Source organism: Grampus griseus (genome assembly GCF_964374135.1).
Source record: "Grampus griseus genome assembly, chromosome: 2".
Lineage (NCBI taxonomy): Eukaryota > Metazoa > Chordata > Mammalia > Artiodactyla > Delphinidae > Grampus > Grampus griseus.
The window spans coordinates 114,368,995-114,395,754 of NC_139018.1; the positions used below are offsets into that span (position 1 = coordinate 114,368,995).

At 36.9% G+C, this 26,760-nt stretch overlaps 1 protein-coding gene across 2 annotated transcripts in view; it reads right to left on the reverse strand.

The window, feature by feature from the left end:
* The window catches only part of MYO9A (myosin IXA), a 221,325-nt gene that overhangs the window by 44,650 nt on the left and 149,915 nt on the right, over positions 1-26,760 (reverse strand). For both annotated transcript variants that reach the window (XM_082648185.1, XM_082648184.1), the window contains 6 exons: positions 18,089-18,201; positions 14,392-14,534; positions 11,529-11,752; positions 10,918-11,034; positions 9,186-9,374; positions 1,656-1,703 (listed from right to left, as the gene is read on the reverse strand). In XM_082648185.1, coding sequence (XP_082504311.1) covers positions 1,656-1,703; positions 9,186-9,374; positions 10,918-11,034; positions 11,529-11,752; positions 14,392-14,534; positions 18,089-18,201 — 834 coding nt within the window. The remainder of the gene's footprint in view (positions 1-1,655; positions 1,704-9,185; positions 9,375-10,917; positions 11,035-11,528; positions 11,753-14,391; positions 14,535-18,088; positions 18,202-26,760) is intronic.

Below are 26,760 nucleotides of genomic sequence, written 5' to 3' on the forward strand. Positions count from 1 at the left end.
TGGGTGACATTACACCTGTTTTATGTAATTCTATTTTACTCCTATTTTATATAATATATACTCCCATTGTATACATGAGGACATTGAGACTCAAAGATTAAGTTGTCTAAAGTTTCTCCATTGGTGAACAAAAGTAAGCCAGGCTAAGGGCTTAAATATCCTACTTTCAGGATTCCTTTTCCTTCCATGTAAAGGAAGAAACTCTTTAACAGGTAAGATCATGCTAAAATAGAGTCAGATCATGCTTCTAACACACACAGTGGAAAAGTGACAAGCAATGATCTAAAAAACCTTAGAATTTGGTTTACAAGTGATAGGGGATGATTTATAATCCTGATTTATTAATAAGGTTAACAATAAATATTCTAGGATTAGAATTTACCATTGGCAGGGGTGAATCCAGGTTCTGTAGGCCCTAAAGCTTAACATTTTCAGGGGAGATGGAGGAAGACAGGACGAGCAGGGGAAACAACTTGGGAAGAAAGAGGAGAAGGTGGTGGAGGCAAATGCAACTGAAGCAGAGGGAACAGGGGGAGAGCGGGAAGAAATGAAGCTTAGAGAGGTCAAGGTCAAGATCATGTCGAGTCTTGTAGGCATGGTAAGAACTCTGAGTTTTATGTTGAGTAACACTGGAAGTCACTAGAGAGTTCTGAGTAGAGGAGGAACATGACCTGATTTTTGTTTTTAAATGTTCATTATGGCTATTATGTAGAAAACTGTAAGGGGAGAAGAATATAAGAAGGCAGATCAATTATGAGACAACACATAGTATTACTGGACTACTGTAATAGCAGTGGAGGTGGTGTGAAATGGTCAGATATTAGATGCATTTTGGAGGTAGAGTGCTGGCCAGAGTTCTACCTACATTTCCAGCCACCCCCACATAAACATGCAATACTTGAGCCTATTAAAGCTACTGGCTCAACATGCCAGGTTTTTCACTCATGTGTCTCTGGACATACTCTTTCCCTCTGGCTAGATACTGCCTGTCTAAACTACTACTCACTTGATAAGAACTAGCAAAAACATCTTTTCTTCTGTAAAGTATTGCTTCATTCTCTCTTTCTGTATTTCCACAGCACTTTGTACTATCTACTATAATACTTATCACATCTAAAAGTAGTAATTTTTTAAATGCCTGCCTTCACTAGCAGATTATGAGCTCCTCTAGGGCTTAACTCATCCTTGCAATTACAGAGATTATGGTAAAGTATGCAATAGAGACATATAATACAAAAGATAAAAACATGAACAATGGTAAAATATGCTCAAATGCCTTTGGGAATGTCTCTTGAATTAGGACTTAACATTTGTAAAATCCTAAGTAGTCCTCATATTCCTCAGAAGGGAGGGAGAGCTCCTTAAAAAACTCCTTCCCTACCTCTACTTCTGAAAAGGGTTCATATTTGTACTTTTCATGAGTAAACATTTCAGTTTTCTACCATTTTAGGAAGGCACCATTAATAACAAGTCGAGCCAAAGAATTCAAGACACATTTGTCTTTCTAAATTTTTGTAAAGACGTAAATGATTACCCCCTAGGCATCTGATAAACTTATTCTTTAAATACTTCCACAGAAATACTGTATGATACAGCTCAGACTAGTGGTCTAAAAATTACTTTTTAGTAACATAAAAAAATAGATTACGACTTACTAAATCAGTTTCTTTTTTCCTTCTTTTCTTTCTCTCTGTTTTTGGCACCTGGTTGGAAAGAAATACAGAAAATATGATATAACGGAGACTAACATAGTTTCTTACTTCTTTGCAAATGCTGAGATTTTTGCTCAACAGGTAATAAAATAAGCAGCTCTTTATTCCTCAAGAGGAAACGCGCAGTGCTAGTAAGCATATGTGAGAAAAAAAATTTATGTTTAGTAAAACACAGTGCTCATAAAAGCAACAGAATGGAAGGATACTTTAGAAATTATCTTTTTAAACCTCAGTTCTGCCCAGAAGCCACACCATTATTAAGTTAAATGATTATTTGACTTTATTATTAATTACCTGATTATTAATTTCAATGATTGCACTTTGCATATTTTGGCTCTAGAAAACCCTCCATCCTAGAGCTAAATATAAAAAGGTATTGGAGATTGGTTCAACATGGCGGAGTACAAGGACGAGCACTCACTCCCTCTTGCGAGAACACCAGAACCACAACTACCTGCTGAACAATTGTCGACAGGAAGACACTGGAACTCACCAAAAAAGATACCCCACATCCAAAGACAAAGGAGAAGCCACAATGAGATGGTAGGAGGGGCACAATCACAATAAAATCAAATCCTATAACTGCTGGGTGGATGACTCACAAACTGGAGAACACCTATACCACAGAAGTCCACCCACTGTAGTGAAGGTTCTGAGCCCCATGTCAGGCTTCCCAACCTGGGGGTCTGGCAATGGGAGGAGGAACTCCTAGAGAATCAGACTTTGAAGGCTAGTGGGATTTGACTGCAGGATTTCGACAGGACTTGGGGAAACAGAGACTCCACTCTTGGAGGGCACATACAAAGTAGTGTATGCATCGGAACTCGGGAAGGAGCAGTGACTCCAGGGGAGACTGAACCAGACCTACCTGCTAGTGTTGGAGGGGCTTCTGCAGAGGCGGGGGTGGGGGCTGTGGCTCACCGTGGGGACAAGGACACTGGCAACAGAAGTTCTGGGAAGTACTCCTTGGTGTGAGCCCTCCCAGAGTCTGTCATTAGCCCCACCAAAGAGCCCAGGTAGGCTCCAGTGATGGGTTGCCTCAGGTCAAACAACCAACAGGGAGGGAACCCAGACCCACCCATCAACAGTCAAGCGGATTAAAGTTTTACTGAGCTCTGCCCAACAGAGCAACAGTCAGCTCTACCCACCACCAGTCCCTCCCATCAAGCCTCTTAGATAGCCTCATCCACCAGAGGGGAGACAGCAGAAGCAAGAAGAACTACAACCCTGCAGCCTGTGGGACAAAAACCACATTCACAGAAAGATAGACAGATGAAAAGGCAGAGGGCTATGTACCAGAGGAAGGGACAAGATAACACCCCAGAAAAACAACTAAATGAAGTGGAGATGGGCAACCTTCCAGAAAAAGAATTCAGAATAATGATAGTGAAGATGATCCAGGACCTTGGAAAAATAATGGACGCAAAGATCGAGAAGATGCAAGAAATGTTTAACAAAGACCTAGAAGAAATAAAGAACAAACAAACAGAGATGAACAATACAATAACTGAAATGAAAACTACACTAGAAGGAATCAGTAGCAGAATAACTGAGGCAGAAGAACGGATAAGTGACCTGAAAGACAGAATGGTGGAATTCACTGCTGTGGAACAGAATAAAAAAAAAAAGAATGAAAAGAAATGAAGACAGCCTAAGAGACCTCTGGGACAACATTAAACACAACAACATTCGCATTATAGGGGTCCCAGAAGAAGAGAGAGAGAAAGGACCAGAGAAGGTATTTGAAGAGATTATAGTGGAAAACTTCCCTAACATGGGAAAGGAAATAGCCATGCAAGTCTAGGAAGCGCAGAGAGTCCCATACCAGATAAACCCAAGGAGGAACACTCGGAGACACACAGCAATCAATTTGACAAAAATAAAGACAAAGAAAAATTACTGAAAGCAACAAGGGAAAAACAACAAATAATATACAAGGGATCTCCCATAAAGTTAACAGCTCATTTCTCAGCAGAAGCTCTACAAGCCAGAGGGAGTGGCATGATATATTTAAAGTGATGAAAGGGAAGAACCTACAACCAAGATTATTCTACCCAGCAAGGATCTCATTCAGATTCGATGGAGAAATCAAACGCTTTACAGACAAGCAAAAGCTAAGAGAATTCAGCACCACCAAACCAGCTCTACAGCAAGTGATAAAGAACTTCTCTAAGTGGAAAACACAAGAGAAGAAAAGGACCTACAAAAACAAACCCATAACAATTAAGAAAATGGTCATAGGAACATACATATCGATAATTACCTTAAACGTGAATGGATTAAATGCTCCAACCAAAAGACACAGGCTTGCTGAATGGATACAAAAACAAGACCCATGTATATGCTGTCTACAAGAGACCCACTTTAGACCTAGGGACACATACAGACTGAAAGTGAGGGGATGGAAAAGATATTCCATGCAAGTGGAACTCAAAAGAAAGCTGGAGTAGCAATACTCATATCAGATAAAATACACTTTAAAATAAAAAATGTTACAAGAAACAAGGAAGGACACTACATAATGATCAAAAGATCAATCCAAGAAGAAGATATAAAAATTATAAGCATATATGCACCCAACACAGGAGCATGTCAATACATAAGGCAAATGCTAACAGCTATAAAAGAGGAAATCGACAGTAACACAATAATAGTGGGGGACTTTTAACACCTCACTTACACCAATGGACACATCATCCAAACAGAAAATTAATAAGGAAACATAAGCTTTACATGACACAATAGACCAGATAGATTTAATTGATATTTATAGGACATTTTATCCAAAAACAGCAGATTACATTTTCTTCTCAAGTGCACATGGAACATGCTCCAGGATACATCACATCTTGGGTCACAAATCAAGCCTCAGTAAACTTAAGAAGACTGAAATCATATCAAGTATCTTTTCTGACCACAACACTATGAGATTAGAAATCAATTACAGGGAAAAAAATGTAAAAAACACAAACACATGGAGGCTAAACAACACCTTACTAAATAACCAAGTGATCACTGAAGAAATCAAAAAATAACTAGAAACAAATTACAACGAAAACACGATGATTCAAAAGCTATGGGATGCAGCAAAAGCAGTTCTAAGAGGGAAGTTTATAGCAATACAATCCTAGTTCAAGAAACAAGAAAAATCTCAAATAAACAATCTAACCCTACACCTAAAGGAACTGAGAAAGAAGAACAAACAAAACCCAAAGTTAGTAGAAGGAAAGAAATCATAAAGATCAGAGAAGAAATAAATGAAGTAGAAACAAAGAAAACAATGGCAAAGATCAATAAAACCAAAAGCTGATTCTTTGAGAAGATAAACAAAATTGATAAACCATTAACCAGACTCATCAAGAAAAAGAGGGAGAGGACTCAAATCAATAAAATTAGAAATGAAAAAGGAGAAGTCACAACCGACACTGCAGAAATACAAATCATCCTAAGAGACTACTACAAGCAACTCTATGCCAATAAAACGGACAACCTGCAAGAAATGGACAAATTCTTAGAAAGGTATAACCTTCCAAGACTGAACCAGGAAGAAATAGAAAATATGAACAGACCAATCACAAGTAAGAAAATTGAAACTGTGAGTAAAAATCTTCCAACAAACAAAGTCCAGGACCAGATGGCTTCATAGATGAATTATATCAAACATTTAGGGAAGAGCTAACACCCACCCTTCTCAAACTGTTCCAAAAAACTGCAGAGGAAGGAACATTCCCAAACTCATTCTATGAGGTCACCATCACCCTGATACCAAAACCAGACAAAGATACTACAGAAAAAGAAAATTACACACCAATATCACTGATGATTATAGATGCAAAAATCCTCAACAAAATACTAGCAATCAGAATTCAACAACACATTAAAAGGATCATACACCATGATCAAGTGGGATTATCCCAGGGATGCAAGGAATCTTCAATATATGCAATTCAACGTGATACTCCATATTAACAAATTGAAGCATAAAAACCATATGATCATCTCAATAGATGCAGAAAAAGCTTTCAACAAAATTCAACACCTGTTTATGATAAAAACTTTCCAGAAAGTGGGTATAGAGGGAACCTACCTCAACATAATAAAGGCCATATACGACAAACCCACAGCAAACATCATTCTCAATGGTGAAAAACTGAAAGCATTTCCTCTAAGATCAGGAACAAGACAAGGGTGTCCATTCTCACCACTATTATCCAACAGTTTTGGAAGTCTTAGCCATGGCAATCAGAGAAGAAAAAGAAATAAAAGGAATTCAAATTGGAAAAGCTTAAGTAAACCTGTCACTATTTGCAGATGACATGATACTATACATAGAGAATCCTAAAGATGCCACAAGAAAACTAATACAGCTAATCAATGAATTTGGTAAAGTTGCAGGATACAAAATTAATGCACAGAAATCTCTTGCATTCCTATACACTAACAACAAAAGATCAGAAAGAGAAATTAAGGAAACAATCCCATTCACCACTTCAACAATAACAACAATAAAAAATACCTAGGAATAAACCTACCTAAGGAGGTAAAACACCTGTATTCAGAAAACTGTAAGACATTGATATAAGTAATCAAAGATGACACAAACAGAATGAGAGATATACCATGATCGTGGATTGCAAGAATCAGTATTGTGAAAATGATTATGCGACCCAAAGCAATCTACAGACTCAATGCAATCCATTTCAAACTACCAATGGCATTTTTTTACAGAACTAGAATAAAAAAATCTTAAAATGTGTATGGAGACACAACAGACCCCAAATAGCCAAAGCAAACTTGAGGGAAAAAAACGGAGCTGGAGGAATCAGACTCCTTGACTTCAGACTATACTACAAAGCTATAGTAATCAAGACAATATGGTACTGGCACAAACACAGAAACATAGATCAATGGAACAAGATAGAAAGCCCAGAGATAAACCCACGCACCTATGGTCAACTAATCTATGACAAAGGAGGCAAGGATATATAATGGAGAAAAGACAGTCTCTTCAATAAGTGGTGCTGGGAAAGCTGGACAGCTACATGTAAAAGAATGAAAGTAGAATACTCCCTAACACCATCCACAAAAATAAACCTAAAATGGATTAGAGACCTAAATGTAAGACAGGACACTATAAAACTCTTAGAGGAAAACATAGGAAAAACACTCTTTGACATAAATCACAGCAAGATCTTTTTTGATCCACCTCCTAGAGTAATGGAAATAAAAACAAAAATAAACAAATGGGACCTAATGAAACTTCAAAGCTTTTGCACAGCAAAGGAAACCATAAACAAGACGAAAAGAGAACCCTCCTAATGGGAGAAAATATTTGGAAATGAATCAACGGACAAAGGATTAATCTCTAAAATATATAAACAGCTCATGCAGCTCAATATTAAAGAAACAAACAACCCAATCCAAAAATGGGCAGAAGACCTAAATAGACATTTCTCCAAAGAAGACATACAGATAGCCACGAAGCACATGAAAAGCTGCTCAACATCACTAATTATTAGAGAAATGCAAATCAAAACTGTAATGAGGTATCACCTCACACCAGTTAGAATGGGCATCTTCAGAAAATCTACAAACAACAAATGCTGGAGAGGGTGTGAAGAAAAGAGAACCCTCTTACACTGTTGGTGGGAAAGTAAATTGATGGAGAAAAGTATGGAGGTTCCTTAAAAAGCTAAAAATAGAATTACCATATGATCCAGCAATCCCACTACTGGGCATATACCCAGAGAAAACCATAATTCAAAAAGACACATGCACCCCAATGTTCATTGCAGCACTATTTACAATAGCCAGGTCATGGAAGCAACCTAAATGCCCATCGACAGACGAATGGATAAAGAAGATGTGGTACATATATACAATGGAATATTACTCAGCCATAAAAAGGAACGAAATTGTGTCATTTGTAGAGATGTGGATGGATCTAGAGACTGTCATACAGAGTGAAGTAAGTCAGAAAAACAAATATTGTATATTAATGCATATATGTGGAACCTAGAAAAATGGTACAGATGAGGCATTTGCAGGGCAGAAATTGAGACACAGATGTAGAGAACAAACGTATGGACACCAAGGGAGGAAAGTGGCGGCGGGGCTGGTGGTGGGATGAACTGGGAGATTGGGATTGACATATATACACTAATATGTATAAAATGGGTAACTAATAAGAACCTGCTGTATAAAAAAATAAATTAAATTAAAAAACAAAAGGTATCATCTGGAGGACTTTCTTGGTGGCGCCGTGGTTAAGAATCCGCCTGCCAACACAGGGGACATGGGTTTGAGCCCTGCTCTGGGAAGATCCACATATGCCGCAGAGCAACTAAGCCCGTGCGCCACAACTCCTGAGTCTGCGCTCTAGAGCCTGCAAGCCACAACTACTGAAGCCCGCGCGCCTAGGGCCCGTGCTCCGCAAGAAGAGAAGCCAGCGCAATGAGAAGGCCATGCACCACAACAAAGAGTAGCCCCGGCTCGCCGCAACTAGAGAAAAGCCCACGCGCAGCAACGAAGACCCAATGCAGCCAAAAATAAATAAAAAGAAATTTTTTTTTTTAAAAGGTATCATCTGGGACATGGAAAAGTTCTTTTACATATGACGTTTCTTGTTAGCCATAGTAGAGAACAATCTCAATCTAACCTTTTAAAATTACAAACAAAGGCAGAATAAGCCTAATAAGAATCTTCTTCTGCATAACATAAGACCCCAACTTAGATGTAGAACAGAAGAATTTTCAAAGATTTATTTATATCTGATTACTTCAAAATGATTTCAAATGTTTTATAAATCTAAATATACATAAATCAGAATAACTGAAAATAAAATGGGAGACAATAAAAAGGATTAACAGTATTCCTGCTACCCAATAATCAGATACCTAATTATTTCAGTTGGGGTACTGAAAGGAAACACACTGACAACCTTCTCTAAGCCTACTATCTCTTCTGTAATAAGAATTTCATAATAATTATTTAATAGGGCTGAAGCAAGAAGTAAATAAAATATCAAACACCTAGTATAATTCCTGGTACTCAATAAATAAAGTTTATTATTACTATTATATAGATATTCAGAAACATACATTTTCCTAAAACCTAATTCAAGGAGAAATATAATTCGTGGGTCCTTACATAAAGGCCACTAGATGATACAACTAATCACATCTTTAACCACTGTTTTTCGAAAGGAAATTTATGTACTGACCTCTATCAAAGCTGAGGGTATAATCTTAATGGCACAACATTACATTTTAACTCAGTGAAGAATATATTAATGGCAGAAGGCTTTGATAATACAGTCTGATGAACTTTTAGGACAGAATGGAGTTTGCTGGATCTAAAGTAGTGCTAAAGTAGTTGACATGTTCACTGTAATGTTTTTCTCAAATACCAGATGTCCCAGACTCTTAAGAAGAATTCATAACTGAATCCTTTTAGAAATCAAAATATATTTACCTTTGTGGGTATATATTCCAGAGTCTTGAATTCATTCATATATTCATCTAAAAACACTTTAAAAGTGTTGACCCAAACTCTGACTGGAGATTCACTCCAATCACGCTGCTCAAGCCTCATGGTCTTTTCCAAAATCTGTTCAAATAGTGCGTAGAGGTCTTTATACCGTATGCTTTTCCCATCATCTATCTAATAAGCAATAAGAGAAGAAATGTAAGGTTTTATGAAGAAATTCTTTATATATAGAAGACTGATTCAATTTTTATTGGGTAATTATTTTGAATAAAAATTAGGATCCTGATATACTTTCTAATGGGCATGTCCACGAGGTCATGTGGTATTTGTAAATTCCCACTCTACTATGGCATGTCTGCAGAATAAAACCTGCTAAATTTTAGTAAAATACCTAACAGTTTAAACAATGTAATAATTGGAGAAAGCCCTGGGAATTTTAAACTATATTTAGCTATAAAGATTATTTGCCTCCCTCTTAATTACCTATCCCCAGAAATGAACCTTGTTTAGATAGTTCCACTCTAAAACTGAAAAAGTGAATACTTGAATTCTTGCCTAGTGAAACATTAGGCAACCTTTACTTTGATTCATTTTTCCAAAGAAGAATGACATGCTTAGAATAACACCATATTTCTTGCAAAGGAATCTACATGGAATTCCTTTTAACTTATTTAAATGAGGTGTGGAGTCTTCATGAGAAAGAAAAAAACAGGATTTAAGTGACCCAAACGTATTATATACATTTAAAATGTATTTCTCTTTCACCTCCTCAGAATTATAAGTTGAACCTCTTTGATCCAGGGTTAGAAAACCACTATTAAGCTCTATTTCATAACGTTGGCTCTTCCTATGTGATACAAAGTATATTGGTCCCTAACCTAGAAAATAAAGGTATGAAGCATGACAAGCAGTTAGCAGGATTAGAAAAATATGGCCAACATTGTCTCTACCCAAACCTAGTCATTTGCCGTAGCCTGATTACTACTTTATTATGGTCTTGAAATTATTGCTGTCTAAGACTGCATGGTTCCTACTTTTAAAAGGCAAAAAAATCTTATACTGAGTAGAATATACATAGGAAAGTTCTCCTGATTTCTCTTTACACATTAAATTACAGGTTGAACAAAGAAAAACCAATTAAATACAAATTATTTTTTATAGAATAAATATGACAATTCAGAGATATTAATAAAGATTCTATAGATCAAAAGCATTAATTATTATATACTTTAGCACCAATAATAAATTTTCTAAACCATGACCAACATCATATGAAAGTATAGGTAAATCTGAAAGTGATACAAACTCATATATAGAAATTGGTGAACATAAACTGCTCTAATTCTACTGAATAAAAAAGTATAATTCCAACACAAATGAGAATTAGAAGCTGGAGCCAGAGCTAAAAGGATCATGAGAAGTCAAAATAGTAAAGAGCCACTGGGTGAAAAAGAATCATACCTAGAATATCTGAATTCAATACCTTAAGATGAAAATATACCTATAACAGGGGGGAAAAAAAAAAACAGCTCAAGGAAATTTGAGAATGCTATTAATCTGAGGTTAGTCAGTATGCTTTTCCCTATCTATCCCTAAAACAAAAAGAAGACACTGGAGAAATCTCTAGTTGAACATGGCCCCTGTATTATTTTTTATGGCATTGTCAAATTTTTCATATGTTGAACTTCTGAATATCTCCTGACACAGTTTAACTTACCGCCAATGCAGATGAATAAAAGCTGAAGATATTCTGCCGAAATTCTTTCAGAGCTTTTTTAAATACAACATCCACTAGTGTGTCTTTCTTGCTGTCTTCATTATCTAGGTCATTCATCTGGGGACCACAGAAAGAGATTTTGTACACAATCAACTAAATTGAAAAGAAGTGAATGCCACTCTGGACACATACTGTTTCTTCAACAATGACCGTCCTGAAAGGGCAAACTATCATGGGACCCAGAAAAAAGCATGACCAGGTAGCCAAAGTTTTATTACTACTAGATGATTTCTAAAGTCCCTTCTAACATTGTATGATTCCACAGTTCTGCTACCAAAAAGACAACTCAAAGTGTGCAATGACAAGCCTCACCTTCCCATACAGAATGCAACATGACAGTTACGGTAAAACTGAAGTCAACAGTAAAGCCTAAAACTTTAAATCCTGTCTACGCAGTCTAACTCATATGAATCCTATTATTTGTACCTTTCTGGTAAAGAAACAGATGCTCTAACTTACTGAAGCATATATCCTTTAGGGGGCATATCCTGATATACAAGCATTCCACAGTCAAAGCTGCTCAGGGGCCTCACTGAGCAGGCACAGGGTACCTTTTTCAGAAGAAATTCATCCATGCTTTTTAAATCACTGGCACTTGCTATGATCTGGACAGAGTCATTTTGCCAATGCATAGACTCCAAAGCCACGCTGCTGATCTTCACATTTCTCTTGCGCCTTGCCTTTGGAGAAGGCTCTTTGTTCTCTTTGAACTCCTTCCGGCAACTCCCAGGCAATTCTGGACTCAGTGGAGGTGTTGGCTGATTCTGAGATAATTCTATAAATCAAGATAGAGTGTCCAAAAAAAATTTCTTTTAGTAAAAATACTGAAATCTCCACATCCTTCTTTTTAAGTTCCTTTAGTAAGTCACTGAAGGAGACATGTAAATATCCGAAAAGTAAAGTAACATTAATGTTTAAGTTCAGGCAGTTAGGCAGTAAATCCAGATTGTACATTTGTACAGAAAATGTATTTAAGAATTATCACTTTTCAATGGGAAATTCTATTGTGTCTCCCAAAGAGATGAGGTCTGATACTGAAAATCTGGATGTAAGTGTCTTGTAGAACTGAAGCCTGGATCCCAAAGACCTCAGTCCCAAAGAAAAGAAAGAAGAGTACACAATCACACTAGCATGTTAAATGCTGACTATTAACCCAGTCATAGCTTTACTATATCTGTTTGAAAGAACATCCAGTTATATACAAATCCAATAAGCCAGTGAAGTTTGATAATTATTATTATTTGTTTACTAGGGTCTAAAGCCATAAATGCTCCAGTGAGAATATCTGGTGTTAGGCTGGCAACCTCTATTTAGGGAACCAGGTAACTCAACTGGTTCACTTCTGCCTGTGTCTGCTTGCTATTTAGGATTTTCACATATATTTCCCAAATAACTGTATGAATTTCTCAGATAATTCCTGGAATTAACTAGCTCTGTATATAATATTGTAAAACACAACAAATCTTCTCTGCAATTGTTTACACCAGAGAAACTGGGTTCCATGTAGTCCATTATAATCTAGAACTACACTGGATTTGCCAACGCCTACCTGGGGCTTGATGAGAAAGTTGGCCCCATTTCACATGTTTTCCCCACATATATTTACCTTACCTTCTGTCCAATGGTATATCCTCATTCCATCTAAAAGCTAATTCTGACAATAAAGGAAAAAAAATAGCCTCCTACTTGCTAAATGCCACCTTAGGCAGGAAGTGAAACAAACTTGAGATATGGCACCAGAATAAAAATTATCAAGATATAGGATATAAGTATATTCAAATTGGTGTCAACTAATAGTAATTCCATTATATAACCTAGATATACAAGTATCTAATTATTTCATTTAGCAAAGTCAATATCGTTCTTTATACTAAAAGAAATAATAGTTACTAAAGAAACTGTCTATAATCCAATTTCAGCATTAAAAACAAGGGCTACCTTAATAAATTTCTACCCAAAGATAAATAAAAAGGCTACAATCAATTTTTATACATGTATCCTTATTAAGCAAACACACAATGAAGTCTACTAATAACATATACTTCAACCAAAGAGCTTCCTAATTCCTTCTTGGAAATCAGCAGTGGAGAATATAACTGTGAAATATGAAAAATTTAGAATGACTACTGTAAACCAGATAAGATAAAATGAATTGATCCTCTTAGGAATTCCAAATTTTCCAAACTGAACCTGTAGTATTCACTTAATTTACTACTGGTTTTATCCATATCAGTTTGCAAAGTGATAGGAGCAAAGCCACGAGACAGAAAACAGGGTTCTAATTAAATTTCTACCAGTTTTTCCTTTGACACACAGATGCCTCTGCTCTGGCTGATCCATTCCCATGTGAAACTTGATCTTTCCTCCCTTTATCTTATCCTTTGTCCCTTTATTTTTATCTCATTCTAGATGTGACAAGTTTTGTTTACTTATTTTAACTGGGCCTGTTCTCTCTCTTCTTAGAGATAATAACTTTCTTCCTAGGGCCTCTCTATTTTATTCAATACTGATATTTCATCCACCCACCGGTATTTTACCCACTCATTACTACACATCCACCTCTGATGTATATCCCTGTTGAAGACAGCTGGCATCTTTACATGGTAATTAAAAACGTTCATACATACTTGAGCAAAGGGCTTGGGAAGAATGGGCTAATCTTCTAATACTGGGACTACTGGAATCCTTGGAGAGTTAATAATTCTAGCATTTAGAAAGGCCATATCTCAACAGATGAACTAACTGTTGGGTATTTTCTAATGTGCTATGATTGATGCCCCAAAAGTTAAAATAACAGCTACCACTATAAAGTCCCAGGAACATATAATAGGTACTTCAGCACAATGGTTATGAATACGGACTCTGGAGCTAGACTGCCTGAATTCAAATCTCAGCTCTGCCAATTGCTATATGTGTATAAGCAAATAACTCTCTGTGCCTCAGCTTTCTTATCTATAAACTGGGAATAATAATCATACCAACCTCAAAAAATTGTTGTGAGGATCAATCGAGTTAATACATACAATATGCTTAGTACAGTGCTTTGTATGTAGTAAGCACTCAAAAATTTGCTGCTGTCATTAATTTTTACTAGGAATATACATTTGTTAAGTGAATGAATGATGGTTAGATTTTTACACTTTAGAAAACTGAGGCTAATCAAAGATTCACAGTCATTCTTGAAGTTGTTGTTACTTCACTGTTTTGTACCACATTTCCCTGAAACTTCTATTATAGGTTAAATTTAATTTTATAATTATCTGTTAGTTAAGGAGGGACTTAACAATCTTGGTCCTAACTCATTAGAATATCTCACCAACAGGATTACCATTACAAATACTAGAGGGATAGTAAACTTTCAGAAAGAGTAAACAGAAATTATGAAGACAATCTCCACCCTTTGTCCATTTTTACCATCTGGAAACTGATGAGCTGGAATCACATCTGAGCCAGCAAAGAGTGCCGAAACCTCCGAATGGGTGGCAGGTTTCACTCTGGTAGTCTTTTTCTCCCCTTGTTTCCCTTTGGCCCAGAATCTCATCTTAGCTCTCTGAGGTCTGTTAACAACAACAACAACAAAAAAGTAACAATGGAAATTAGCATGTCCTATTGACAATATCTGTACGTCACTTTAAGTTATATAAACACCTTTCACGTGAATTAATTCATTTAACCTTCATAGTTAAGTTTAGTCATATTTAATCTTCAAGTGTACATTTAAACTTCATCTGGAAGGTAAATGATAGCTTCCTCATTTTGAATACAGAAATAATGAGACTCAGGAATGTTAAAAAAAACCCACCATTTATTTGAGTTGTTATCATGCTCCAGGTACAAGTGCTTATATAGAATTACCTTAATTAACTATAACAACAAGTTGACATTCAAACCATAACCGTTTTTCAGGTGAAAAACTGGTAGCTTAAACATTAGGTAACTTTCCCAAGGTTACACAGCCAGTGAGTAACAAAGTTGAGAATCACACCAACTATGCTCTATATTGCCTCATTAGTGCTTATATACTGTCTCCCATCATATAAATCAAGGAAACATCCTGAGATAATAACAGTTCACATTTACTGACCATAAAGTATGTATCCTAACCTCGTACTAGGAGGCTTACTTGCACATTAATTTGTTGGTTCCTTTATTTTTGAGCATCAACTAGGAGCCAGGCACTATGACTTACTTATGATGCCTTCTTTTCACAACTACCATGATAAATAGGTATTTTTATCCTAACTTTACACATGAGCAACCTGAGGCTCAGAGGGCTGATGGAGATGGAAGTTAAAATCAGGTCTGTCTGCTTTTGAAGCCCATGTTCTTTTATCCATGCTTCCTTCTTTTTCTAATAGCTTATTACTAATCCTATACATCCATATAGTATAAAGGGAAATTGTTCTACAAGACTTATTACAAATGATAGCATTCTCCTGCCATTCTCATTCCTTTTCTGCTCCCTAGAGCAACCCTTCTGAATTTATTTAACTGATTCTTTTAATATTTACCATACTTATATTGCTATCATATTTATGACCACAAATAATAATTAAGCATATTCCAACACTCCAGTTCTATACCCTCCACAAACACAGACATCCCCGCAACAGAATATCATAATTTTAGTTAGATCAATATACAGTAGTTTCTTTTAGTAGTATTCACTATTTTTTTTACTCTGTAAATAATATTCACAACTGAGACATACAGTACCCTCCATAACCAATAGTTTTCTAGAGTTAGTGTTTTGTTTTACATTTGCTCACTTTCCTACGTCCAATTCACCTCCAAGTGTCTCCTCATTTATGAGTATCTCCTCTCAACATGTTGAGACATAGTAGGTACACCATCAGTTCCATGTTCTTGAAGAAATCTTTCCCAGAGCCATCTAACCTGCTCTAATCCGGCACGGTTCCCTCAGTGATTGCTGTACAACCATCACTTAAAAAGCTATTTCACCATCATAATGGAGATGTGTTTTGTCTCTACTGTTTTATGATGACGTGTCTCTTGGTATGGGTCTATTTTCATTCATTATGTTGGGCCCTCAGGGGGTCCTTTCAATCTATAGAAACTCAAGTCCTTCAGTTCCACGAAATTTATTTGAATTACTTTATTTTTACTTTGTCCTATCTTTCCAGAGCTCCTATCAGTGGGTCACTGGATGTCCTGAACTGCTCCTCTAATTTTCCTATCTTTTCTTGTCTCTTCTATCCATTTGTCTTTTGGCTCAACTTTCTGACAGATGTCCTCAACTTTCTTTCTAACTCTTCTGACTTCTTTATGCTATCACACTTTCAATTTTCAAATACTCTTTTTTATTATGAATGTTTCCCTTTAAAGTATTCTGTTTGGTTTCATGAATGTAGTTATATTTATTTATGCAGAAGGTCTACTGATAGTTGTATTTGTCTGTCTTGAAGTTTTCTTTCCCCTGTATAGTTTATTGCTTCCAAGTTGTATTTTATCAATTAGTTTTAGATTCTTTCACTTCTGATGTCTCCTCAAATGTGTGGTGATCAAAAGTAGGGTATAAACAAGCTTCTTGGAAGGTCTAGTGTGCATTGGTGGGGCTTCCAAACTGTGGTTGTCCTTGTAGGGTTATCTGGCTGGTCCAATTCGTAGGGAGAGCCCCTGATAGAAATATCTTTAGGTCTTTCCATGAGGGTTGGATGGAAGTCCCAAAGACTCTTCGAATCATCTGCTTAGAGGGTATGTGAAACGTGGAAGCAGAATACAGAAAAAAATCTGGGGGATCTTAACATTCAGTATGTAAACATTCATTAAATCTCCCTGTTCCAAATATGTACCCCACCTCAACTGTATCTGGTTACCTCCAAGTGCAGCAATCTTCTGTTTTATCCTTTCCAGAAAATAAATCTCCTGTTTTCTGCTAGGATTGGGGAAGACCAGTCAGCCAGATGCTTCTTTCTCAGTTTTACCCAGTTGGTTTAGGATTCAACTTTCTCCTATCTATAAAGACATTTAAAATTTGTCTATCTACTTTTAGGATTCCACGTTTTTATTATTGCTGTCTCCATTTTTATTATTGCTATCTCCTGTTTTATTATTGCTGTCTCCTGTTGTTTTTGTCCTGTATAGGTTTTGTTATTTTAGGTGGATGTGGAAATTAAATTTATATAGTTAATCTGCTATCTCCACCTGCATGTTTTTTCTATGTTACATTTTGTTTCCCAAAATTTGATCTCCAGCATAATCTGCTCTAGATTTGGGTTACCTTGGATTATGCCTCTACAGTCATTGAGAAACTGATCTTTAATAGGGTTATGAACCAGATAGATTTCAATGAGATATTCAAATGTTCAGTGAGGGCCCAACTGCCTTATATAACACGGTAAGGGACAAAGACATTTTTTTTTTTGAGCCTTCTTTTAATTAATTTATTTTTATTTTTGGCTGTGTTGGGTCTTCATTTCTGTGCAAGGGCTTTCTCTAGTTGTGGCAAGCGGGGGCCACTCTTCATCGTGGCGCACGGGCCTCTCACTGTCATGGCCTCTCCTGTTGCGGAGCACAGGCTCCAGACACACAGGCTCAGTAGTTGTGGCTCACGGGCCTAGTTGCTCCACGGCATGTGGGATCTTCCCAGACCAGGGCTGAAACCCATGTCCCCTGCATTAGCAGGCAGACTCTCAACCACTGCACCACCAGGGAAGCCCAAGACATATTCTTGGTAAATAAAAACTTCATGTACTCTCCTAAAGAGAACAGAGTTCTTTCCTGAAAGTCTTTTCCAGTTCCATTTGTAAAACACTTAACTCAGAACAGAATCCAAGTCCAAAACTGGAAAATATTTTCAGTCTAATCTCTTTTCTTTTACAACCAAAAATCCTAAGTCATATAATGATGTAAAGACTTTGCCCAAATCACAGTGCTAAACATATAAAAAGACAAAGCTCATTATATATATCTGAATTATTTATGCTACTGTCACACAGTAGGTACTCTGTTGAAAAATAAATTTCAAAACTTTCAAAATTGATAGCTATTCTATCAATTATGCTTTTAAAAAGATGCTCAGTATTTAACTATGGTCTATTAGTAAATAAAATTATATTACCCCTATTAACAGTCAGTGTATGCTTTATACCTTATATCTGAATCTGAAGCCTTCTGTCTCACTGCCAACTTCGTAATCTCTCCTTGAGACATGGTCTTATGAAGCTTTGCTTCTTCATCAACTGAGGAAAAACGCTGTGATGTCTGTAATAATTACATATGTAAAGACCTTAAAACCAAGTAATTATATCATAGCACTGTAATTAAAACTCAGGTTATAGAATTATTTGAGAATTACACCTATTAAAAACATTCAAAAATACATTCATATTACTCCGAGATGCATTAAAATAAAAAAACCTACTAAAAACTCCATTAACTTCATACAGTAATCTGAAGTAAAGAGAACTTGGGTCAATGAAAATGCTAAACAGGACCTACAAGCTCATGTTTTCCAACAATTTAACAAAGAATATCAAGTAGGGTGAAAGAAAAAAAAGAATATCAAGTGGAAAAGTAAGAAAAAAATCAAAACCATCTAAAGATAGAGACAAAAGATCCAGGACCTGATAAATCTAGAATACTAAGCATAGTTTTTCATACCTTCTTTTATTTGTCCCTAAAAAGATGATAATTATTTTTATGGCTAACTTGCTACTATAGATTCTTATATCCAGTTAAGGATTTAAAAGATCTAGAACACAGGAAGATAAGAAAAACCAAAAGACCAAAGAATAAAATATCATTATACTCACTAATGGTCTAAATTATGAACAACTTACACAGCTATAAAAAGGACCTGAATTTCAATTGATAATTCTTGCTCCATTTGTTTACAATGTGCCCCTTTAAAGACAATACCATTTGGAGGACAGAATTTCTTGTTACCTATTCAAATAATTTTTCTAATATTTCATTTTTACACAGTCATAATCTTTTCTTTAACCTTTTGGTCTGCATGACTATGGCCTTATCAACAGAAATAGTAAATATTCTGAGCTGCTAAATTTAAAGAACAGACTTCTGCTTCTGGCCAAGATGGAGTAACAAGAACCTGTTCTATACTCTTGCCTGAAACAACCAAAAACAAAAACAAAAGAAAACAAAAACTTAGACAAAATAATATGAAACAGGGACTTCACTGGTGGTGCAGTGGTTAAGAATCCACCTGCCGACAACCGGCTGTTGAGGGTCCTGTCTTCATCAGTGGGGTGACTCCGACAAAAGGCTAGAGGTGTGAACCTTAGTACCAGCAGAAGTGGAGACCAGCCGTGTGGCTGACAGGGTCTTCCTGCTCCGGCCAAGTGTCAGGCCTGTGCCTCTGAGGTGGGAAAGCCAAGTTCAGGACATTGATCGACCAGAGACCTCCCAGCTCCACGTAATATCAAATGGCGAAAGCTCTCCCAGAGACTCCATCACAATGCTAAGACCCAGCTACACTCAACAACCAGCAAGCTACAGTGCTGGACACCCTATGCCAAACAACGAGCAAGACAGGAACACAACTCCACCCATTAGCAGAGAGGCTGCCTAAAATCATACTAAGGTCGCAGACACTCCAGAACACCAGAAAGACAAGATCCAGCCTCATCCAAGAGAACACAGGCACCAGTCCCCTCCACCAGGAAGCCTACACAACCCACTGAACCAACCTTAGCCACTGGGGACAAACACCAAAAACAACAGGAACTATGAACCTGCAGCCAGCGAAAACGAGACCCCAAGCACAGTAAGTTAAGCAAAATGAGAAGACAGAGAAACACACAGCAGATGAAGAAGCAAGGTAAAAACCCACGAGACCAAATAAATGAAGAGGAAATAGGCAGTCTACCTGAAAAAGAATTCAGAGTAAGGATAGTAAAGATGATCCAAAATCTTGGAAACAGAATGGAGAAAATACAAGAAACATTTAACAACAACGTAAAAGGACTAAAGAGCAAACGAACAATGATGAACAACACAATAAATGAAATTAACAATTCTAGAGATGGAATCAATAGCAGAATAACTGAGGCAGAAGAATGGATAAGTGAACTGGAAGATAAAATAGTGGAAATCACTACTGCAGAGCAGAATAAAGAAAAAAGAATGAAAAGGATTGAGCACAGTCTTAGAGATCTCTGGGACAACATTAAATGCACCAACGTTTGAATTATAGGGGTCCCAGAAGAAGAAGAGAAAAAGAAAGGGACTGAGAAAGTATTTGAAGACATTATCGTTGAAAACTTCCCTAATATGGGAAAGGAAATAGTCAATCAAGTTCAGGAAGCACAGAGACTCCCATACAGGATAAATCCAAGGAGAAACACGCCAAGACACATATTAATAAAACTATCAAAAATTAAATACAAAGAAAAAATATTAAAAGCAGCAAGGGAAAAACAACAAATAACATACTAGGGAAACCCCATAAGGTTAACAGCTGATCTTTCAACAGAAACTCTGCAAGCCAGAAGGAAGTGACAACACATATTTAAAATGAGGAAAGGGAAAAACCTACAGCCAAGATTACTCTACCCAGCAAGGATCTCATTCAGATTCGACAGAAAAATTAAAATCTTTATAGACAAGCAAAAGTTAAGAGAATTCAGCACTACCAAACCAGCTTTACAACAAATGCTAAAGGAACTTCTAGGCAGGAAACAAAAGAGAAGGAACAGACCTACAATAACAAACCCAAAACAATTAAGAAAATGGTAATAGGAACATACACATTGATAATTACCTTAAATGTAAATGGGTTAAATGCTCCCACCAAAAGACACAGACTGGCTGAATGGATACAAAAACAAGACCCACATATATGCTGTCTACAAGAGACCCACTTCAGACCTAGGGACACATACAGACTGAAAGTGAGGGGATGGAAAAAGATATTCCATGCAAATGGAACTCAAACGAAAGCTGGAGTAGCAATACTCATATCAGATAAAATAGATTTTAAAATAAAGATTGTTACAAGAGCAAGGAAGGACACTACATAATGATCAAGGGATCAATCCAAGAAGAGGATAGAACAATTATAAATATATATGCACCCAACATAGGAACACCTCAATACTAAGGCAAATGCTAACAGTTATAAAAGAGGAAATCGACAGTAACACAATAATAGTGGGAGACTTTAACACCTCACTTACACCAATGGACAGGTCATCCAAAATGAAAATAAATAAGGAAACACAAGCTTTAAATGATACATTAAACAAGATGGACTTAATAGATATTTGTAGGACATTCCATCCTAAAACAACAGAATACACATTCTTCTCAAGTGCTCATGGAACATTCTCCAGGATAGATCATATTTTGGGTCACAAATCAAGCCTTGGTAAATTTAAGAAAATTGAAATCGTATCAAGCATCTTTTCCAACCACAACACTATGAGACTAGATATCAATTACAGGAAAAGATCTGTAAAAAGTACAAACACATGAAGGCTAAACAATACACTACTTAATAACCAAGTGATCACTGAAGAAATCAAAGAGAAAATCAAAAAATACCTAGAAACAAATGACAATGGAGACACGATGACCCAAAATCTATAGGATGCATCAAAAGCAGTTCTAAGAGGGAAGTTTATAGCAATATAACCCTACCTTAAGAAACAGGAAACATCTCAAATAAACAACCTAACCTTGCACCTAAAGCAACTAGAGAAAGAAGAACAAAAAAAAAAACCAAAGTTAGCAGAAGGAAAGAAATCATAAAGATCAGATCAGAAATAAATGAAAAAGAAATGAAGGAAATGATAGCAAAGATCAATAAAACTAAGAGCTGGTTCTTTGAGAAGATAAACAAAATTGATAAACCATTAGCCAGACTCATCAAGAAAAAAGGGAGAAGATTCAATTCAAAAGAATTAGAAATGAAAAAGGAGAAGTGACAACTGACACTGCAGAAATACAAAGAATCATGAGAGATTACTACAAGCAACTCTATGCCAATAAAATGGACAACCTGGAAGAAATGGACAAATTCTTAGAAATGCACAACCTGCCTAGAGTAAACCAGGAAGAAATAGAAAATATGAACAGACCAATCACAAGCAATGAAATTGAAACTGTGATTAAAAATCTTCCAACAGACAAAAGCCCAGGACCATATGGCTTCAGAGGCGAATTCTATCAAACATTTAGAGAAGAACTAACACCTATCCTTCTCAAACTCTTCCAAAATGTAGCAGAGGGAGGACCACTCCTAAACTCATTCTATGAGGTCACCATCACCCTGATACCAAAAGCAGACAAAGATGTCACAAAGAAAGAAAACTACAGGCCAATATCACTGATGAACATGATGCAAAAATCCTCAACAAAATACTATCAAACAGAATACAACAGCACATTAAAAGGATCATACACCATGATCAAGTGGGGTTTATTCCAGGAATGCAAGGATTCTTCAATATATGCAAATCAATCAATGTGATAAACAATATTAACAAACTGAAGGAGAAAAACCATATGATCATCTCAATAGATGCAGAAAAAGCTTTTGACAAAATTCAACACCCATTTATGATAAAAACTGTCCAGAAAGTGGGCATAGAGGGAAGCTACCTCAACATAATAAAGGCCATATATGACAAACCCACAGCCAACATCATTCTCAATGGTGAAGAACTGAAAACATTTCCACTAAGATCAGGAACAAGACACGGTTGCCCACTCTCACCACTCTTATTCAACATAGTTTTGGAAGTTTTAGCCACAGCAATCAGAGAAGAAAAAGAAATAAAAGGCATCCAAATAGGAAAAGAAGAAGTAAACCTGTCACTGTTTGCAGATGACATGATACTATACATAGAGAAACCTAAAGATGCTACCAGAAAACTACTAGAGCTAATCAATGAATTTGGTAAAGTAGAGGGATACAAAATTAATGCGCAGAAATCTCTTGCACTCCTATACACTAATGATGAAAATTCTAAAAGAGAAATTAAGGAAACACTCTCATTTACCACTGCAACAAAAAGAATGGAATACCTAGGAATAAACCTATGTAAGGAGACACAAGACCTGTATGCAGAAAACTATAAGACACTGATGAAAGAAAATGAAGATGATACAAACAGATGGAGAGATATACCATGTTCTTGGATTGGAAGAATCAACATTGTGAAAATGACTCTACTACCCAAAGCAATCTACAGATTCAATGCAATCCCTATCAAACTGCCACTGGCATTTTTCACAGAACTAGAACAAAAAATTTCACAATTTTTAGGGAAACACAAAGGACCCCGAATAGCCAAAGCAGTCTTGAGAAAGAAAAACAGAGCTGGAGGAATCAGGCTCCCTGACTTCAGACTACACTATAAAGCTACAGTAATCAAGACAGTATGGTACTGGCACAAAAACAGAAATACAGATCAATGGAACAAGATAGAAAGTCCAGAGGTAAACCCATGCACATGTGGTCAGCTTATTTTTGGTAATGGAGGAAAGGATATACAATGGAGAAAAGACAGCCTCTTCTATAAGTGGGGCTGGGAAAACTGGACAGGTACATGTTAAACTATGAAATTAGAACACTTCCTAACACCATACACAAAAATAAACTCAAAATGGATTAAAGACCTAAATGTAAGGCCAGACACTATAAAACTGTTAGAGGAAAACATAAGTGGAACACTGTATGACATAAATCACAGCAAGAACTTTTCTGATCCACCTCCTAGAGTAATGGAAACAAAAATAAAAATAAACAAGTGGGATCTAATAAAATTTAAACGCTTTTGCACAGCAAAGGAAACCATAAACAAGATGAAAAGACAACCCTCAGAATGGGAGAAAATATTTGCAAATGAAGCAATTGACAAAGGATTAATCTCCAAAATTTACAAGCAGCTCATGCAGTTTAATATCAAGAAAACAAACAACCCAATCTGAAAATGGGCCGAAGACCTAAATAGACATTTCTCCAAAGAAGATATACAGTTTGCCAACAAACACATGAAAGGATGCTCAACATCATTAATCATTAGAGAAATGCAAATCAAAAGTACAATGAGGTATCACCTCACACCAGTCAGAATGGCCATCATCAAAAAATCTACAAACAATAAATGCTGGAGAGGGTGTGGAGAAAAGGGAACCCTCTTGCACTGTTGGTGGGAATGTAAATTGGTACAGCCACTATGGAGAACAGTATGGAGATTCTTAAAAAACTAAAAATAGAACTACCATATGACCCAGATATCACATTACTGGGCTTATACCCTGAGAAAACTATAATGCAAAAAGAGTCATGTACCACAGTGTTCACTGCAGCTCTATTTACAATAGCCAGGACATGGAAGCAACCTAAGTGTCTATCGACAGATGAATGGATAAAGAAGATGTGGCACATATATACAATGGAATATTGGAATATTACTCAGCCATAAAAAGAAATGAAATTGAGTTATTTGTAGTGAGGTGGATGGACCTAGAGTTTGTCATACACAGTGAAGTCAGAAAGAGAAAAACAAATAGCATATGCTAACACATATATACGAAATCTAAAAAAAAGAGAAAACGTCATGAAGAACCTAGGGGCAAGACGGGAATAGAGACGCAGACCTACTAGAGAATGGACTTGGAGACATGGGGAGGGGGAAAGGTAAGCTGGGATAAAGTGAGAGACTGGTAGTGTATATATGGGCATATATACACTACCAAATGTAAAATATCGATAGCTAGTGGGAAGCAGTCACATAGCACAGGGAGGTCAGCTCGGTGTTTTGTGACCAGATAGAATGGTGGGATAGGGAGGGTGGGAGAGAGGGAGATGCAAGCGGGAAGAAATATGGGTATATATGTATATGTACAACTGATTCATTTTGTTATAAAGCAGAAACTAACACACCACTGCCAAGCAATTATACTCCAATAAAAATGTTAAAAAAAAAGATGTTACACATATATACAATGGAATATTACTCAGCCATAAAAAGAAATGAAATTAAGTCATTTGTCGTGAGGTGGATGGACCTAGAGACTGTCATACAGAGTGAAGTCAGAAAGAGAAAAACAAATAGCATATGCTAACACATATATACAGAATCTAAAAAAAAACATGGATCTGAAGAACCTAGGGGCAGGACAGGAATAAAGACGCAGACATAGAGAATGGACTTGAGGACACAGGGAGGGGAAGGGTAAGCTGGGACAAAGTGAGAGAGTGGCATGGATATATACACTACCAAACGTAAAATAGCTAGCTAGTGGAAAGGAGCCACATAGCACAGAGAGATCAGCTCAGTGCTCTGTGACCACCTAGAGGGGTGGGATAGGGAGGGTGGTGGGAGATACAAGAGGGAGGAGATATGTGGATATATGTATATGTATAGCTGATTCACTTTGTTATAAAGCAGAAACTAACACACCATTGTAAAGCAATTATACTGCAATAGAAATGTTAAAAAAAACAAAAAAAGAATACACCTGCCAATGCAGGTGACATGGGTTCAATGCCTGGTCCAGGAAGATCCCACATGCCGTGGAGCAACTAAGCTCATGCACCACAACTACTGAGCCTGCGGTCTAGAGCCCGTGAGCTACAACTACTGAGCCCGTGTGCTGCAACTACGGAAGCCCACGAGCTTAGAGCCTGTGCTCTGCAGCAAGAGAAGCCACCATTATGAGAAACCCACACACTGCAACGAGGAGTAGCCCCCACTCGCCACAACTAGAGAAAGCCCAAGTGCAGCAATGAAGACCCAATGCAGCCAAAAAAGAAGAAACAGCAGCTATCAAGATAATGAACAGTTAACCCTGAGAGAGCAAAAACTGGGTAGAAATGAAAGTAGAGTTGAAAGAACTCATGAAAGAAATAAAAAGACAGTAAAGGTCTTTGGTGGCACAGTGGTTGGGAGTCTGCCTGCCAGTGCAGGGGATGTGGGTTCAGTCCCTGGTCCGGGAGGATCCCTCGTGCTGCGGAGCAGCTGTGCCCGGGCAGCACAACTGTTGAGCCTGCGCTCTGGAGCCCGTGAGCCACAGCTGCCGAGCCCACGTGCCACAACTGCTGAGGCCCGTGTGGCTGGAGCCTGTGCTCTGCGGCTGGAGAGGCCACTGTGGTGCGAGGCCCCTACTTGCTGTGACTGGCGAAGGCCTGCGTGCAGCAGCTAGGACACAGCAATCAATCAATCAATGAGAAAGTGAAATGAAGATTAAGTTATGAGACGCCTAAGGGAGAAAAAGCACAAATGGAAAATTTAAAGGGAACAAAAGCAGGAAGATAACAAAAAAATATAAAATGATATAAAGAAACAAGGAAAAATGGTCAGAGAGAAGGTAGTTGAAATGGACGATAGGAAAAGAAAAATACTTGTTTGTAATTGCAATCCCTAAACAAGAAGAACAAAACAACAGAACACAATATTTAAAACTATCATCCAGTAAAACTTTTCAAAAATAAGGCAAGACCAGAATTTACACATTGACAGAGTCCTGCAGATATACAGGATAATTAATCTGTAATGACCGATTTAAAGACATATCTTAAACTTTAAATATAAAGAAGAAACTCTGAAGGCATGCAAGTATAAACATCAAATAACTTATAAGGGCAAGAGATTTAGACTGGTAATAGACTTACCAACAGTAACAAATAAAGTAAGACAACAATAAAATAGCACTTTCAAAAAACTCAGAGAAAGAAAATATGAATCAAGGACTTTATATGTAGCCAAGATGTCCCTTCAAACATCAAGGCCATAGAAAGATCTTGGGGAATTCCATATTGATGGCCCTTCGTAAGTAATCTACTAAGGG